A 19,125-nucleotide genomic window follows, 5' to 3' on the forward strand; every position below is an offset into this window, starting at 1 on the left:
AGCTTACCTATTCACACTAATATATATACAACAAAGTTCCCTATAGGATTTTTGAAAATCAGTTTTATTTCTACAAATAGCTTTATTTTTGGAAACTGGTTTGATTTCCACAGCATATGGAATTTTGTATATTACCCAGCTATATAAGAATACTAAATTAAAATAAATAAATAAAAATACTGAAGTGATTGATGTGCTGTGTTGAACTCTCAGAAAAACCAGAGTTACTTCAAATCTTCTATCAGCTAGAGTTAAAAATGAGCATATACTAGGAAATTATATGGAAGAAATAAAATTTGCATTATTTTTTTCAAAATGGAGAGAAAAAAAATATGATAGAGAAACAGTACAAATGAAAAGAGCACAAGCGATTGTTATACACATATATATATACAACTTAGGATACTTGTTTTCAAGTACACTATTTCAAGTATATTATACTAAATAGTAGTTGTCGAATAGTTATGTAACAAATTAAAATCAACCAATATAGATTATTAGCTGTCAACTAATAAAATAATTCTCTTATCGGGGTTTTGAACCAGGCCTAATTAGCAAGATATTATAGCAACTTTAACTACAAAAGCTACTTTAAAAAAACCGCTGAAAGAGAAAAAGAAAGCAATCTCTAGCAGCTATCAACTAGAGTTTGCCTGGCACTAAAAGCTAGGCGATGGTGTTTTCCAGTTGAACATGAACAGTTTCATAGAAAACCAACATCAAACAAGGTCACTCTATGATCACATGAAGACAAAAAAAAAAAAAAACACTGGAGAATCACATCTGGGTACTGATACATGTAAGAACACTGTGCAAACCACAGTAATGATTGTTTCCTACATCCAACTAACATAAGCAACTGGGATCCCTGGGTGGCTCAGCGGTTTAGCTCCTGCCTTTGGTCCGGGGTGTGATCCTGGAGTCCCAGGATCCAGTCCCATGTCAGGCTCCCTGCATGGAGCCTGCTTCTCCCTCTGCCCGTGTCTCTGCCCATGTCTCTCTCTATGTCTATCATGAATAAATAAATAAATAAAATCTTTAAAAAAAAATAACATAAGCAACTGCTGCTTCTTTAGCAATTATACTTTAGCCCTCCTACATAAAAATTCTTAGGATTCAAATGACAGAATTGTCCCCCACTTTCTGACAACACTCAATTCACATTTCTTTGACCTTTCCTAAAACCAACTAACATGCACCCAAATCCTGTACAAGTCCTAATACCCTCTTACTGAGATGTTTCATGGTTCCCTTTCATATGCAATCTCCTCTGTCTGATTATAGAAATACAGTCTGGTTGATGGGCAGAGATACTGCACTTCCTTTCAAATGTTCCAAAACCCAATCTACATGTTATTTTGGCCAGTCTTTAGCCTAAAAATTAAGTTAATATAGTACTGACATAAGAACAGAAAGATGGAAGAACATTGTTATCCCAGATTCAAATTCTAGTACCTATTGAACATTAATTTATGACAAAGGATTATCACAACTAGTAGATAGAATCAGTTAATAAATTATATGATAAAACTGGGTTATAAGGAGGAAAAAGTCATTTTAGAGTCATACCATATAAACCAAAACAAATTCTAACTGGATTAAAAAATTATAATATAAAAGATCAGGGCACCGGCGTGGCTCAGTCAGTGAAGCATCTGCCTTTGGCTCAGGTCAAGATCCCAAGGTCCTGGGATTGAGTCCCTTGTGGGGTTCCCTGCTCAGCGGGGAGTTTGCTTCCCCTCTGCCTCTCCCCACTGCTCGTGCGCATGTGCTCTCTTTGTCTCTCTCGCTCGCTCGTTCTTTTTCTCTCTCATACTCTCTCTCACACTTGCTCTCTCAAATAAATAAATAAAATCTTTTAAAAAATAAAAAAACCCAAAAGATCAAAACACCAGAAAATAAAGTGAAATAGAGATGATTATTTAATCAAAACTCTGAATTTCAGAGGCAATTCTTTGGCTTAAAGCAGATAAAAAGGAAAGGACCAATAAATTTAGTTATACAAAAATATATATAATGAAAATTATGAATAAGCAAAAAATGAGCTAGGAAATTTTTTTACAAAAATATAACAGACAAAAGATTGATATATTTTATATATAAAAATTTTACACAAGGGCCCCTGGGTAGTTCATTTGGTTAAGCTTCTGCCTTCAGCTCAGGCCATAATCTCAGGGTCCTGGGATCAAACCCCACATGAGGCTCCCTGTTCAGCAGAGAGTCTGCTTCTCCCTCTCCCTCTGCTGCTTCCCCTGCTTGTGCTCTCTCTGTCAAATAAATAAATAAAATCTTTTAAAAAATTAAGAAATAAAAATTTTATACGAACTAACAGAAAATTACTAACAACCAAGAGATGAGAAAGTAACAGATATGAAAAAAAATCATGTTAGAAGAAACTCAACTGGTTAATAAGTATATAGGAAAATAACCAAGATCACTAATAACCAAAAAATAAATTAAAATAACTATAATTTCTAATTTTCATATACTAAATTAAGAAAAATATTTTTAGGGGCGCTTGGGTGGCTTAGTTGCTTGAGCATCTGCCTTCGGCTCAGGTCATGATCCTGGGTCCTGGAATGGAGCCCGCAGCCTGCTTCTCCCTCTCCCTCTGCTTTTCCCTTGCCCCTCAGACTCTCTCTACCATTCTCTCTCAAATAAGTAAATAAAATCTTTAAAAGAAAAAAAAAAAGAAAATATTTTTAAATACCTAAAGTTTGTGACAGTATCCCTAAACCATTAAACTGGCAGTTATATATCACTAAGGTAAATTTAAACTGGTGAATCCTTTTAGATAATAATTCAGCAAGATATATATGAGTGTACAACTCAACCATATTAACCTTTAAGAATCTAGTCTGAGAAAATAATACTGTATATGCTGAAGGCTTAATGATCATACATACATTAGATCATTATTTTTAAAATGGAAACAACCTGAATTTCCAATAATGAAGGGAGTGTGTATCCACTAGATGGAATGTTATAAAGCCATTAAACTTACGTAAAGAAAAAATTCCTAACATAAAAAAAGTTTATGTTCTAATGTTAATCTAAAAAAACTAGGATGTAAAATTCTCTGTAAGATCCATAACATAATATAACATAATACCCATGATATAACTGAGATACTAAACACATAATATATAATGGCCAGACCAGGTATGACAACAAAATTCTGCCCCAGAAACTGCAGCAACCAGCCTAGGAAACCAAACCACAATCCCTGCAGCAACCATTCCAGGAAGCCAAACCACAACCTCTGCAGTAATCAGCCTAGAACATTAGGACTTGGTCAATGACTGCCAGTTTCCCTGATTTTTGCAGATCTCTCCCCCCGCAACACTTCAAACTCAGTATGAATAAGAGAAAAACAAATGTGATTTCCAAACCAATCACACAGAATGCCCCACTTCTAGTTAGCCTGCCTCCAGTTTCTCATATCAACAACTTCCTATTAAAGCATATCTGAAGTCTACTCTTTTTTTCCACTGTAAAGCTTTCCCTACTCTGCTACTTGCCTTTGAGCCTCTTCCAAATGCAAGTAATGATGGCTGACTCCTTCACTTTAGCAAGCTCTAAATGAATACCCTCTGTTTTTGTTTGCATGGTCATTTATGTCCATATAACAAGAACTAAACATACAAAAATACTGAGATAAAATGCACCCCAAAAAATCACTATTATCTGTATCTGAGTATTCAATATATGGATAATTTGATAATGTTTTTCTCTCTAGCCTGCTGTATTTTCTGTAATGAGCATATCTATACTTACAATGGAAATGTAATTTTTCAATAAAAATATTTTGATGGACTACATTTCAGTAATAAAGAAGGGACAAAGTACTGATACATTCAACAACACAGACAACCTCAAAAACATTACGTTGCATGTAAGACACACACACACACACACACACAAATACATACTGTAAGATTCTATTTATATGAAGTCCAAGAACAGGCAAACCAAAGCTATAATAAAAGCCAGAAATTTGTTGCCTCAAGAAAGGGGTATGAGTGGGAAAGTAACTGGATAGAGGCAAGAAGAAATTTTAAGAAAATTTCAGGTATTCTGTATATTTTGACTGATGGTTACATAGCTATATATAACTGTCAAAACTCATTGAACTGAGTATTTAAAACCTATGAATTTAGGACTCCTGTGTGGCTCAGCGGTAGAGCATCTGCCTTTGGCTCAGGGTGTGACCTCAGGGTCCAGGGATAGAGTCCCACATCAAATCCAGCATCAGGTTCCCTGCGAGGAGGCTGTTTCTCCCTCTGCCTATGTCTCTGCCTTTCTGTGTGTCTCATGAATAAATAAATGGAATCCTTTTTTTTAAGATTTTATTTATTTATTCATGAAAGACACAGAGAGAGAGAGAGAGAGAGAGAGGCAGAGACAGAGGCAGAGAGAGAAGTAGGCTCCATGCAGGGAGCCCGATGTGGGACTCCATCCCAGGACTCCAGGATCACGCCCTGGGCCGAAGGCAGGCGCTAACCGCTGAACCACCCAGGGATCCCCAATAAATGGAATCTTTAAAAACTAAAATAAATAAAAAATAAAACCTATGAATTTTATTATGTGTAAATTATACCTCAAATTCTTCTTTCCTTGTTCTTCCCAACTTTGTTTTCAGCTGTCAAATCTTAGGTGTTCAACTATTAGCACTATATCCCCTCAAAATTTGAGTTGTGCTCCAAGCTTTTTAATCCTATAGCTCTCCTCAGAATGAAATATACAGACACTGTGAAAATGTTAAAATTAAATAAATTACATTTATGGTAAATGTATAATCCTGTTTTGTATGAAGGCAGAAATTACATTAGTTATCAAGAAATAAAAAAGCATGATTTGAAGATTATTCTTTGAAGATTACACTTAACAGATCAAGATTAAACACTTTTCAATCCTTTCAGAGAAAAATTAGTAATAAAAGAGAAATGGTGACTTAAAGAGCTATTTTGGTATATTAAGAGTACAATAAGAGTATTAGACTTGTTAGGAGAATAAAATTGTGGCAAAAGAAATACATTTTAAATATCTTCCAGGACACCTGGGTGGCTCAATTGGTTAAACATGTGCCTTCATGATCCCAGGGTCAGTTTGGTGGGGAGCCTGCTCATCTTTCTTCCTCTGCCCTCCCCCTCACTCATGCTCTCATTCTTGCTCTGCACTCTCTCAAATAAATAAATAAAATCTGGGCAGCCTGGGTGGCTCAGAGGTTTAGCGCCACCTTCAGTCCACAGCGTGATCCTGGAGACCCGGGATCAAGTCCCACTTCCAGCTCCCTGCATGGAGCCTGCTTCTCCCTCAGCCTGTGTCTCTGCCTCTCTCTCTCTCTCTCTCTCTCTCTCTCTCTCTCTCTCTCTCTCTCTCTCTGTCTTTCATGAATAAATAAATAAAATCTTTAAAATCTTAAAATAAATATCTCCCAGATTCTTTCACTTTAGAATAAAAGAGCTTTTAGCCAAGAGACTATAAATAGAAATTAAGATAAACAAAGGACAAAGAGAAAGATAGCAAATATACTATAACATGATTTTAAAAATAGAAATACAAGGTAAAAAGGAGGAAAGTGGTAAGGGAGAAAAGAACTTAAACCATTTAAAGAAGACTAAAAGAGGAAATTTCATAAAAGCTACAAAAAATGAATTAAATACACATGTTGCAAATCATTAATTGCATAAAAATATAAGTGGTTCATTTAGTGTGTGCTGGCCTCACAAATTAAAAAAAAAATGATGGCCCAGTTACAAAGTGCCTAGTATAGAGTTATATATAAAATAGGCCTTCAATAAAAAAGTACATAGTAAGTAATACACAAAAGTAAATGAATTCACCTAATACCTATGCTGAGTAACTGTCAAAACACAAGAGTATTGAATATTACCTCAAATAGCAAAGAAATTTTGGTTAAGATAGAACTGAAAAAAGCAAAGAAAGTTCCAATAATAACTATCTAAGGATGGAAGAGAATTAGAGTAAGTAAACTTCTGAATTATATAAATAATCAATAAAAATAATATACAGATTATTTAAAAATGGAACTCTCAATAAATCAAAGTATGTTCCTCATAAGTATTTTGATCCTTTCCTTACTGCCCTCCAGTCTAGTTCTATAAGTATAGTTAGCCTATTAACCTGAGTCTTAAATATCCTATAACTTAGGAGAGAGAAAACTCTCTCTTCTCCAATAACTTCTCTTGAGAGAAAAAAAAGAGTTGACTAATCCACTTTCAGCTTTTTTTTTTATTTTTTTATTTTTTATTTTTAAAATTTTTAATTTATTTATGATAGTCACAGAGAGAGAGAGAGGCAGAGACATAGGCAGAGGGAGAAGCAGGCTCCATGCACCGGAAGCCCGACGTGGGATTCGATCCCGCGTCTCCAGGATCGCGCCCTGGGCCAAAGGCAGGCGCCAAACCGCTGTGCCACCCAGGGATACCCTACTTTCAGCTTTTTAAAAAATATTTCATTTAGTTATATTTATTTATTTTAGAAAGAGAGAAAAAAGAGAGCACGAGTGAGGAGAGGGACAGGGGAAAGAAAGAGAAAGCATCTCAAGCAGAGTCATTGCTGAGTACAGACCCCGCGCAGGGCTTTATCTCAGGACCTGGAGATCATGACCTGAGCCAAAACCAAGAGTGAGACATTTAACCAACTGAGCCACCCAGGCTCTCCTCAGCTTCTTGCTATATAATTCTAAGTACTACAGAGTGAGTCTTTGTCAAATAAATGTTTTACTTTTTCATCTATTTTTAAAATATTATTAAAACAAGAGATATGTGAAACTGGCTCCCATCCTAATCCCTCCAATAACTTACGTCATAGATAAAAATTAATACCATCGGATGCAACCTAAAGAATCAACTCCAGTCTTATTTTCACATATTCTATGTCTTTTATGTCTCTTATATTTTCCTCTTTTCCAATAATCTAAGGGAAATTTACCCTACATCATGAAGTAGGAGGAGTAGCTTAGACTTACTTAAAAATACTTTTTCCAATTTCTTAAAAGATGTGACCATCTCTAGAAAATAAATTTTAAAAGTCTGAAATCTATTCCTCACATATAATCTAACAGTTTAAAAAGGCAATAGGCAAAGAGTTTTGTTTTCAACAACACACACAAAAGCATAAGATACACAAAACAAAACTCTGTAACTTTACACAAATTGAGTTAAAGATAACTTCAAGCCAGATGAAAATGCAGTGTGAACCTTGTTTGGTTTCCCATTGAAACAAATCAATTACAAAATACGGAACAATTGAGGAAATTTAAACATTAAATGCATATTAGAGTGTATAAAGAAACTCTGTTAATGTTTTTAGATGTGATAATCGTACCGGAGATTTTTTAAGAGGAGAAGGGGAGAAAGTTTATATTTTTGAAAAGGAGAAAGGGAGGATGTTATCTCAGAAGTTTTTACAGATGAAATGGCATAATGACTGACATTTGCATTAAAACAATAAAACAGATCAAGATTTGCAAAGTTGATAATTATTGAAACTGTTTATTATGGTATTTCCTGTTTATTTTCAATAAGGTAACTCAAAAAACAACAGATAGATGAAAGTAATGAACATCTTTGTGAAAGGCAGAATAATGACCCCCTAAAGAAGCTGTGAATATGTTAAGTTTTATGGCAAAGGGGAATCAAGGTTGCAGATGAAATGAAAATTGCTAATCAGTAGACCTTGAAATGGGGAGATTAATCTGGATTATCCCAGTGGGCCCAATATGATCATAAAGGTCTCTAAATATGGAAGAGGGAAGCAGGAAAGTTAGTGTCACAGTGATGCAGTGTGAGAAAAATTCAAATGGCCAGTGATGGGAAGAACATAGAAGGAATTATAAGCAATTCTCTAGAGAAAACACTCTCTTAGAGCCCTAATAACACCTTCATTTTACCCCAATGACACCCATTTCACACTTCTGACCTCCAGAACTGTAAGCTAATAAATTTGTATTCTTCTTATACATCTATTCGCTTTTTTAAATGTACCTTTTTTTTCAGATTTTATTTTTAAGTAATCTCTACACCCAACCTGGGGCTTGAATTTTCAACCCCAAAATCGAGTCATATTCTCTACTGACTGAACCAGCCAGGCACCCCTTTATACATCTATTCTTTTTTTTAAAGATTTTATTTATTTATTTATTTATTTATTTATTTATTTATTTATTTATTTGAGAGAGAGAGAGGGTGCTCATGAGCAGGGGCAGTGGTGTGGTGGTGTAGAGCACAAGTAGAGGGAGAAGCAGACACTCACTGATCAGGGACCCCGACTTACAGGACCCTGAGATCATGACCTGAGCCAAAAGCAGATGTTTAACTGACTGAGCCACCCAGACATCCCAACACATCTCTTAAAAGTATTAATTGTATCAACTCTATCCTCCATTATAGTGTGCCCTTAATTTTATTCATCATCTTACTGAAAATATTTTTACCTTAACTTCCTCCTGATCTAAATAGGTTCTCTCAGTTCTGGTTTGTTTTTAATTTGTCAGCTTTGTTTTCACTATCCTTGACCTCTCTGCAATGCTGAGACATTCCTGAGTTTCTTTCTTAATATTCTTTCTGAAGAAAGCATCAGATTATTTACCTCTACTTTTGAGTTCTCCTCTTAGTATTCTGATTACTTCTATTTTTTCCTTGTTAGGTTTACATTTCTCATTTACTCAAATGTTTACAAACTGTAAGCATTTCCCTAGACTCACTCTAATTTCTCAATTGATTGTACTACTGATTTTCAAACTTTTTTGGTTTACAGATTTATAGAAAGATATTTAGTCAATTTATAATGAATTGAACATTATATGAACATTAACCAATCCAATTAATTTTCTTGACAGTCTAATTTTGTTGTATATATTTAGGTAAAGTACTAGTTTTTAATGTCACTGAAATTTACAGATGATTAGCAAAGAAAAAAAATCTTTTTAAAACTATCAGTTTTCTCTAGTTACCAATCCTTACCTTTCGGAATCCAGGCATCAAATCTACATTTAAAACCACCATTACAAAACGATCAATTTTATTTATAATGAAATGTCATATACTATGATGATGTTTTTATGCTATTTTCAATCCAAAAGATGTTTACCAGATATATATATAAACCAATTATAAGGCACCCATCTAAAGTTAAAACATGATATATACATTTTCGTATTCATTATATTGATTATATCATTACATTCATTGATTATATCATATATCATTATATATCATAATGATTATATCATTACATTCAAAATAATTCCATATACCATTAATAACAACTGGTAATTTTAGGCCTCCAATGGAACTAAAATCATACTCTCCTTTCTAATATCTTATATAAGTCCAGAAAATATCTTAAGTGATTTTATTGATAAATCAACCAAATAGTATTATTGCAGTCATTTAATCAAGCCTCTACACATGTATCACAGTGGGCCTATTATGTACTTTCTGGAGGTCTTGTAGTCTATTCTTTACAACTACTTTCTCTAAATCCTTTTAATATGGTTTCTAATTTTGGCTTTCTAAAATTTAATCACTGATTTTCTAAGTCTTAATCGATGAATTTTAGCATTACTTAGAAAGTTAGGCATGATTCCCCAGTATATTATACACATTAAGGGATTAGCCTTTCAAATATTAAAAAGATGCTTTAAAAAAAAGATGCTTTAAATTTTTTAATTTAAAAAAGAGCCCTAAAAGAATAAAAAATAAAAAATAAAATAAAATAAATAAAAAATAAAAAAGAGCACTGCAGCTATAACCAAAATATTTTATAAAGATCATTATTTTGACAATTAAGTAGGAACAAAAAACTCAGTTTCCTCTAATAGGAAAAAAACTCAATTTAAAGCTTAAAACAAAAGGGAGACAGAACATGAGAGACTCCTAACTTTGGGAAACGAACTAGGGGTGGTGGAAGGGGAGGAGGCGGGGGGTGGGGGTGACTGGGTGGTGGGCACTGAGGTGGGCACTTGATGGGATGAGCACTGGGTGTTATTCTGTATGTTGGCAAATTGAACACCAATAAAAAATAAATTTATTATTAAAAAAAATAAAGCTTAAAACAGGGCTTCTACTTCAAACCTTTAATGAATACAAAGTTATTGCTATTAAGCTAATATGTAAATGATATATAGAAATATGATATTAGAAAGCAATACAATCATTCTATCATTAAAAGTAAACTGTAACTTAACCCTATGATTTTTTGCAGGCAAATCTTCAAGTGAAGGCAGAAGGAAGTCTACAGAAATGCACTAAACTTCAAGATATAAGAATTCATTTTAATCACTAGTAATAATCCTATGCATAAACAAACTTGGAAATTATGTTAAGTTTTTAAGATAGTTCTATATTGGGACATACATAAAGTATGATAGTGCTATTTTTTAATATATATATATTTTAGTTGAAGTATAATTAACAGTGTTATATTAGTTTTGGGTGCACAATATGATTCAACAGCTCCATCCTATCATTCAGTGCTCATTACAGTAAATGTATTCTTAATCCCCTCTATTTCACCTATCCCCTCCAGCAACAACCAGTTTGCTCTAGAGTCTGTTTTTCTTTTGTCTTTCATCTAGTTTTGTTTCTTAAATTCCATACATAAGAGAAAATCATATGGTATCTATCTCTGTCTGACTTACTTAGCATTAATACCCTCTAAGTCCATCCATGTTGTTGCAAATGGCAAGATCTCATTCTTTTATATGGGTGAGTAATATTCTACTATATATACATCACATCTTTATTCATTCATCTATCAATGGCCATTTGGGTTGCCTATTTGGCTATTATAAATAATGCTGCAATAAACATCAGTGCGCATAGATCTTTTTGAGTTAGTGTGTTTTTGTTTTCTTCGCATAAACATCCAGTAATGAAATCACTATCCATATGGTAGTTCTATTTTTAATTTTTTTGAGGAACCTCCATGCCACTTTCCACAATGGCAACATAATTTTCTCCCTCTGCTTGTATCTACCTCTCTCTCTGTGTGTCTCTCATGAATAAAATCTTTAAATAAAAAAATTTATAAACATACTTCCTACAAGTCTATAATCCCTTACATGAGCCAGTCCCTGCACCCTTATGCTCTTAGGATAAACAAAGTAGAGATAAAGATAAACAAAGTAACTGAATAATCTAGCTTTTGTTTCAGATTCTAAAAAAATAATAATAATTTTAATTCCTTTGATACTTAAATTTGTTAACATCACAACCCTAACAAGGTTGCTTAAGTCTTCTGGTTTGCCTCCATTCCTAGTCTTAAAAATGCCTACCCTCAACTGTTCATTTTGGTGACAGAAGCATGAAGTCATTGTCAGATGCTTTACCCATTATAAGTTATCCTGCAGTGTCAACAGTACTATCTTTTGTTCTACCAGTTATAGTGTAGAATGAGAGAAATTCACACATCTCAGGGAATATTTTAATGAATGAAAATTGCAGATATGTAGACCTGTGATCATGGTCTTGTGCCAAACTCAGTTACAAAACCTTCCCAAATAAAATGGTGTGAAATTAAAAGAATGTGGAGACAATGGAAAACCTAAAGACTGATGATAATAATAGGAATACCTAGGCATTTGTCCTTCTTGAGCTTTCTAGGGTCCTGGAAAGCCTAATTCTCTATAGTCTTCCTTCTTTCGTTCTTTCTTTTTCTTTCTAGATTTATTTATTTTAGAGAGAGAGAGAGAGAGAGAGAGAGAGAGAGAGAGAACAAGCAGGGGGAGGGGAAAAGGGGGAGAGAATTCTCAAGCAGACTCCCCATTGAGCAGGGAGCCTGACATTGGCTCAATCCCAGTACCCTTAGCTCAGATCAAGGATTAGATGTTTAATGAACTGAGCTATCCAGGTGCCCTCCACACCTATGTTCCTGATTTTATAGCCATTGATCTGAGAAGATCTAATGTTATATCTGGTATGAGGATCATGTTACAAATCCATTTCCTTACAGAAGTTACACCAGTTATCTACATGTTATCTCTGACACCAAGACCATTTATAAAAACAACTTATAAATATGATGGATAGGAAGTTGGCTAATTTAAGAGTTTACTCAAAACTTTAGGAATTATTCCATTTGGTTCTTGTAATATATTTATTTTTGCCTATTTCATTAATTAGGTCTAGAGCATTCCATGTATTTGTCACTGTCAATCTAGTACTTCTGAAATTGTTCCCCTAAAAAGATCATTTAGAAACAAAAATATCCCTTATATCTTCCTCAATAAAAACTGAAACTTGAGTATCTCTACAATCTTCTTTTTCATATCTTATTAAAAATTACACACCATATTCCTAAAGTGGTGTCACTCACTGAATGGTTTCCATGTCTTTATATAACATACATTTACTTCATAAGAGCCTTTTCCAAGAGGCTGTTCAAAATAATATCTAATTTGCTTTTTTTTTCTTTTAAAGTAGGCTCCATGCCCAGCATGGAGCTTAAACTCAAGACCCTGAGGATCAAGACTTTAGATGAGATCAAGAGTTGAATGCTTAACTGACTGAGCAACCCAGGTATCCCTCTAGTTACATTCTATCAGTTTCCTTGCTCTTATTTATTCATCTATTCATTTAACAAATAATTAACTGTCTTCTATATGGCAGGCACTGTTCTATGAATTGGTAAGATAGTAGTGAACATAAGAAGGCCCCACCTTCATGAAGTTAAATTATGATAGAAGTAAACAACAAGCAAATATATAATGTAATAGCAGATAGTTGTGTTATCAAGAATAAGTAATCAGGATAAGGGCAGAAAGAGAGCAAGTGAGCAGCAATCAATGAAGATCTCTCTAAGGAGGGAGACAGAACATGAGAGACTCCTAACTCTGGGAAACGAACAAGGGGTGGTAGAAAGGGAGGTGGGCGGGGGGTGGGGGTGACTGGGTGATGGGCACTAGGGGGGCACTTGATGGGATGAGCACTGGGTATTATTCTACATGTTGGCAAATTGAACACCAATAAAAAATAAATTTTAAAAAAAGATCTCTCTTCTTCTCTCTTAAGAAGTTAACAATTGAACTAAGAATTGAATAATGTAAAAGGAATATGTAATATAATTATCAGGGAGGAGAGTGTCCCAGGTAAAGGAAACAACGAATGCAAAAGCCTTGAAGCAGAAATCATGTCTGAGAAATGGTAAGAAAGCCAATGTACCTGGTACAGTTTAAGTACCAGGAAGTACAGTTGAAAATGATGTCTTATCAGGACCAGATCATTTAGATCTTTATAAGACATTAAGAGGAATTTTGTTTTTATTTTTAAGAGAAATAAAAGCCATTGAAGAGTTCTGAGCAGGAAGCCCATAATACGATTCAAATTTTAAAAGGATTCTGCTGCTTATTATGTGAGGATACTGTGTAGTGAGGACTGAGTGAAAACATAAAACACCTAGAAAGCTATAGAATAGTAGTCCAGGCAAAAGATATCATGGAAGTGAAGAGATGTGGTCAGATTTAGGATGTATTTTGAAGGGGAGCCAACAGAAAAGTCTGTCTTCTCAAAGTCTCTATGTTTCCTAAGCAATTGATCATGTTGATTTTTTTAATAAGAATGATAAAACAATTGATCATGTTGATTTTTTTTAATAAGAATAATAAAGCAGAAAAAAATGCTGGATTTAATAATGGAAGAACAGAGCTTTAAACTTAGCTATGCCTAAGCAATTGATCATGTTGATTTTTTTAATAAGAATGATAAAACAATTGATCATGTTGATTTTTTTTAATAAGAACAATAAAGCAGAAAAAATGCTGGATTTAATAATGGAAGAACAGAGCTTTAAACTTAGCTATGCCTCCTACCAACTTGGAGACCTAAGGATACCACTTAAATTCACTGGCCTCAGATGTCTCACCAGTAAAATACAAATATTTAGACTTTCTTTGCCTTACTTATAAAACTATTATGAAGGTCAAATGGGAGATCTTACAGATGAAGTTCTCTAACTTTACCAACCTGCTAGATTAACAAAAACTTCCCATTCTCTTTGCAAAACATAGATTGATATTAATGATTCCCTGAATACTTACTACTAGAAACTCTAGCTAGCATACTCATACTCTCCTACTTCCAGCCTAATTAAGTGTAGGTGAGTTAACTATAGGCATATATATGTGTGTATATATATATATATAATATATTCATAAATCTAGATATATATCTAGTTTTTATATATACATACACACACATCATGTGTATGTGTGTGTATATATACACATTCATGTATATATACACTCATCTATACTTTTTAAATATATGTGAAATATATAGCAGGTGCTTGAACAACATGGTAATGAATCTCATGGGTCCACTGATGCTTGGAATTTTTTTAAGAAATATAGTACTATAAATGTATTTCTTCTTATAATTTTCTTAATAATATTTTCTTTTCTCCAGCTTACTTTATTGTAAGAATATTGTAAGAATCGTCTAGAAGGACCTCACATTCTGCTTCAAGGCATATAAGTTCTTATTCTACTTTAAATAAATTAAAATAAAAAATTATACATAATGAATTTGGGATATTTGTGGAAGAAAAGTTCACACAGAACTCCAATTAGAGAATCAATGCTCAACAAAAAAATCTTGTTCATTTATCAAGTGATTTGTAAATTGATGTATATTTACATGTTTTCTATTTAAATAAAATGTTTAAGACAAAAAAAATGTTTAAGACATTTATCATTATTAATGACTTTCTGCTTTAATCTCATTTCAATTAATCAACCAACCATGTTCATTCATAAAGTATATAATTGTTTTCAGTACTGACCGTGTATCAAAATCTCCTGTGGGGCCTTTTCAAAAAATCCAAGTGCGTAGGCCCAATCCCTAGGTACTGATTCTCTAAGATGGGTGAAACTAGAAATCTCTCTTTTACACAGAGTTGAGAACTACTGGTCTGCTAGGTAATGAGCAGCCTAGCAATTATATGGATACAAATATATTTACCTCTCAAAGAGTTGACAATATAATAGTGACAGAAAAAATAAAATTTCTAATCACAATAAGGTGCTAAATTAACTCTATAGGAATATGCCAGGTGCTACAGGAAACCAGAAAAAGCAAACGACAACAACAACAAACAAACACAAAAAACTAACTCTGCTTTGAGTAGTAAAAAAGGAAGGCAGTGGTCAGAGCTGGTTTCATGGAGGTGGTATTTTAACTATGAAATAAAAAGTAGCTGGGGCAAGCATCTGAGTTGCTCAGTCTGTTAAGCATCCAACTCATAATTTCAGCTCAGGTCATGATCTCAGGGTCCTGGGATTGAAACCCTCCTTGGGCTTTGTTCAGCAGGGAATCTGCTTGAGGTTTCTCTCCTCCCTCTCCATCTCCTTCTCCTCATGCTTGTGCATGCTCTCTAGCTCTCTCTCTCTAAAATAAATAAGTCTTTTAAAAAAAAATAATTGGGAACTCTCCAATTTTATTAAACCTGGAAAGGATATTGTAGTCAGAAGCAAGAGATTAAGAAAAGGCACTGATATATGAAAATACAGTGCTGTCAGGTAATGTAATGTTTAGGAAATCAAGGAAATGAGGATGGAAAGGTAAACAGGAACCCTACCTAAAGGGAACTATATAGAGAGCAAGTTAAGCAGTTTGACATTTATTGTTAAGGGCAATCATTTCAAACCGTGTTTCATAGAATTCAAGTTCAGAAAAGGCATTTCATGTATTTCACAAATATCTGAACAAATAGACATTCAAATGTATACATACTGAACTGAGATTGCAGTAAACCAACGTATTGTTTTGCTAATCTTGAACCAAAGTTTCTTCTATCATTTCTGTGTTTTTGAACTTCTTCTACATTTGTCACTGATTATAAAGGTTGTAGCTTTATATTTTTACCTTAAGGCCAGCAAAAGTCCTACTACCTTCCAGGGCTAATATTATACAACAAAAAACAAATATAAAAAAAAGATTTTTATTGAATAGCTATGTAATTTATTCTTTAAATGTGTGCCAATAAAGTATATTTATCTGTTTTAATAGATGTTATTTACAGGGTTTCACATTAGACTTTTGTTTGTAGAGCGTCACTGCACTAAGGAAACCAACCCAGAATTTTTTGCAGGGAAATGATATAATGAACATTAGAGTTCAGAAATAACCATTCATATAACAAAATCACTTGGAATAGGGTAAAACAAGAGGTAAGAAGATGAGGGAGGAAGTGATTTGTTCAAGAGACTGGACAAGAAAATACGATAGAATGAACAGGTACTGGAAATGGCTAAAAGGGAACAGATTTCAGAAATACTAAGGAAATGGAATAGATAGGATTTGATGACTGATCAGAAAATAGAGAGCAGGATGTTTTTCAAAAGAGCGGATTTCAGATTTGTACTTTAATTTTGGCCATGTGGAAAAGGTACAAGTACCCAAAAGGTGCCAACTGCTTAGTACTCAGAATAGAATGTTCTTTGCACATTTAATCAGTGAGTCCAAATGAAGTCCCCATTTTAGTAACAGTTCTAACTTTGAAACTTCCTTAATCCATTTTTATATATTTTATTCTTTAGGTTATAGTCCAGGTAACCTAAAGTACAATCATAAAATCACTTTTTAAAATTAACTGTATTGCTATCCAAAGATAATTTAGTACTTTCCCCATTTAGTATCATTTCAATACTATTAGTGTTCCACTTATATAACTCTCTATCTTTCTAATTACTTTGAAAGTATAATTTTGTTACCTATATTACTATAGCCCACTGCTTATAATCATCTCAACAAGGTAATTTTAAAACTATAAGGATATAAAAATACACATCTTATTGTCTTTCCCAATTTACACATTGCCTTCGCTTAAGTGTCTTATTTGATCTTCCCAATAACCTTCTTAAGTCAGAAGAGCAGAAATACTTATCATACTATATGGGAAAAATCAAGGTTCAAGGCAGATAAATGGCTTGCCCAAGACACATGTCTGGAAAGTGACAGAGCTTTAAATAAAATACAATGTGATTCCTAGGCCAGTGTTCCTACCATGCCATATGTTTTTGAAGTAATACATATTTAACTTATGCCACTTTTCATGTCTATTTCCTATCTGAATAGGAAAATAACTATATATCCTATTTTCCTCTCTTGCATTCATCCATTTCCCCTGAAGTTTTTAATTTAAAACCTTCTCTACCAGGTTCAAAACCTCAACAGTCCAATGCAACTCTGTTACAGTGGTCTATCTTTTGTATACCAATTTTATCTTTACCAAAATTCTCCTGCCTCACATTCATGAACTAAAAGAATTTGGAAATTTTTTCAGAATCTGGGGGTGGAAACAGTAATATGCCAAAGATTAGATAATCAGGGCATTATTCAACTGATTAGCAGTTCAAATATGACTGCTAAGACCCTTTTATATATTTGTCTCGTGACCGATATTAAGCCCTAATCTGACAAAGTATCTATTATTTCAAAATGAGAATGAAATTATATACAACTTTGTATACAAAATTTTATGCATACAAACCTCACAGGGTAGAACTACATCTATCTGGCAATAATCTGACCTAATTCTGAATAAACTCACTTTTATGTAAAGTAATATATAATACTTTAATAACTACAGATTAAATGTTTCTATAATGACCTTACTGAAAATGGAGACTAAGACAATAATTGAAACCTATCTCATTATATGTTATTTACTACAAAAATAATTTTAATAATTTCAAAAAAATTATTTTGAAGTACCAAAAAATTTAATAATTTCTGTGATTTCAAAAATTCATGATTTGTTCTTATGTATTCAAATATTTTAAAGCTATATTCATCTGTATCATATGAATGACTTAGTAGCTTTTTTAATTGTACAATGGCAGGTCAAAAACACATTCCTAGAAACCTCCCTCCAAAAAGGAACAATAAAAATTATAAACTATGTCAGAAAATATAACTGTCTAGTAGCAAAATGTTTGCTTTGTAAATTCTCGTGTCTCCCCATCAAAAACTCTTTCTTTTGCTTATTCATTAGAAGTTGAACATTTAAGCATAATTACCTAAAATGTTTCCTCACTAAACCAGAACACAGGCTATATTTTAAGTTTTTACAAATATTAAGTCCATGGCAAGTTGTTTGTTAAGAATCTAAGAATCTGGGGATGTTTTTCCACAGAATTTTAAACAACAAATATAAAACCATACCATTAGATCTTGTAAAATGGATATATTTATTTAGCTATTATCTACTTACTTCTAGAAACATCTTAATAGCCATAATCATCTTATACTCCACAGTGAAATAAAATAATAGTTTCTCTGAATGTCAACAAAGAATCAACTAGAATGATTTTTTTCTGTCAGTTTACTACTTCTACATAAACATTACATTAAAAATTTTGTCCACAATTTGGGCCTTACCATTGTCTTGCAAATTCTACTTCTTATGTTGGCTTATATCCACTTCAAACTAACATAGCTTTCTAAATTGATGCTGAAGTCAATGCCTAGAATATCTTTATTAATTCAAACATCTATCTATAGAGTTCTCTAATGCTGGCATCTCAACAATTTCCAGTCCCTAGTGCCAGCCTTGTTGTTTTTTGTTTTGTTTTGGTTTTTTGTTTTTTTAATTCTTCTTTCCTCACGACGAGAAAGAAAGAAAGAAAAAGAAAGAAAAAGAAAGAAAGAAAGAAAGAAAGACAAGCTTTAAGCCAATTCAAAACTTACCTTGCATATCTGGAAATACTCTGAAGTCAGGGTTTCCTGAATCTCCTCTTTAAGAAGCCCTGCAGTCCCTCCAGGATGTACGGAACCACTTCCAGGCCCACCACCACTGTTACCGCCACTGCTGCTACCACTGCCAGGGGAGGAGGCAGTTAAGCCATCCAAAACTTTTCGGAAATTAAACTTCTTCATTTTAAAAACTGTTGAGAAATGCAAAAAAAAAAAAAAAAAGGTGACTTAACACACGGACTTACACCTGCGTGAAAGTGTTCAGCTTTTCATCAGTCAAGGCAGTAGCCAGTCCCCATTTTAAGAGCCTTGGCTCTAAGTGACTAAAAGAAAGAGAAAAAGGGAGAGAGTCAGACTTTATCGTGTCAAATTTTAATTCCAAAAAAGAACATCCTTCAAAAAA

At 33.4% G+C, this 19,125-nt stretch overlaps 1 protein-coding gene across 2 annotated transcripts in view; it reads right to left on the reverse strand.

Moving 5' to 3' along the window:
* Positions 1-18,905, reverse strand: part of STXBP5L (syntaxin binding protein 5L) — a 336,858-nt gene extending 317,953 nt beyond the window's left edge. For both annotated transcript variants that reach the window (XM_055316232.1, XM_055316231.1), the window contains exon 1: positions 18,717-18,905. In XM_055316232.1, the coding sequence (XP_055172207.1) occupies positions 18,717-18,905 (189 nt within the window). The remainder of the gene's footprint in view (positions 1-18,716) is intronic.
* Between the last annotated feature and the right edge of the window lie 220 nt (positions 18,906-19,125).

The sequence above is a fragment of the Nyctereutes procyonoides genome, unplaced genomic scaffold (assembly GCF_905146905.1).
Source record: "Nyctereutes procyonoides isolate TBG_1078 unplaced genomic scaffold, NYPRO_anot_genome, whole genome shotgun sequence".
NCBI classification, from domain to species: Eukaryota; Metazoa; Chordata; class Mammalia; order Carnivora; family Canidae; genus Nyctereutes; species Nyctereutes procyonoides.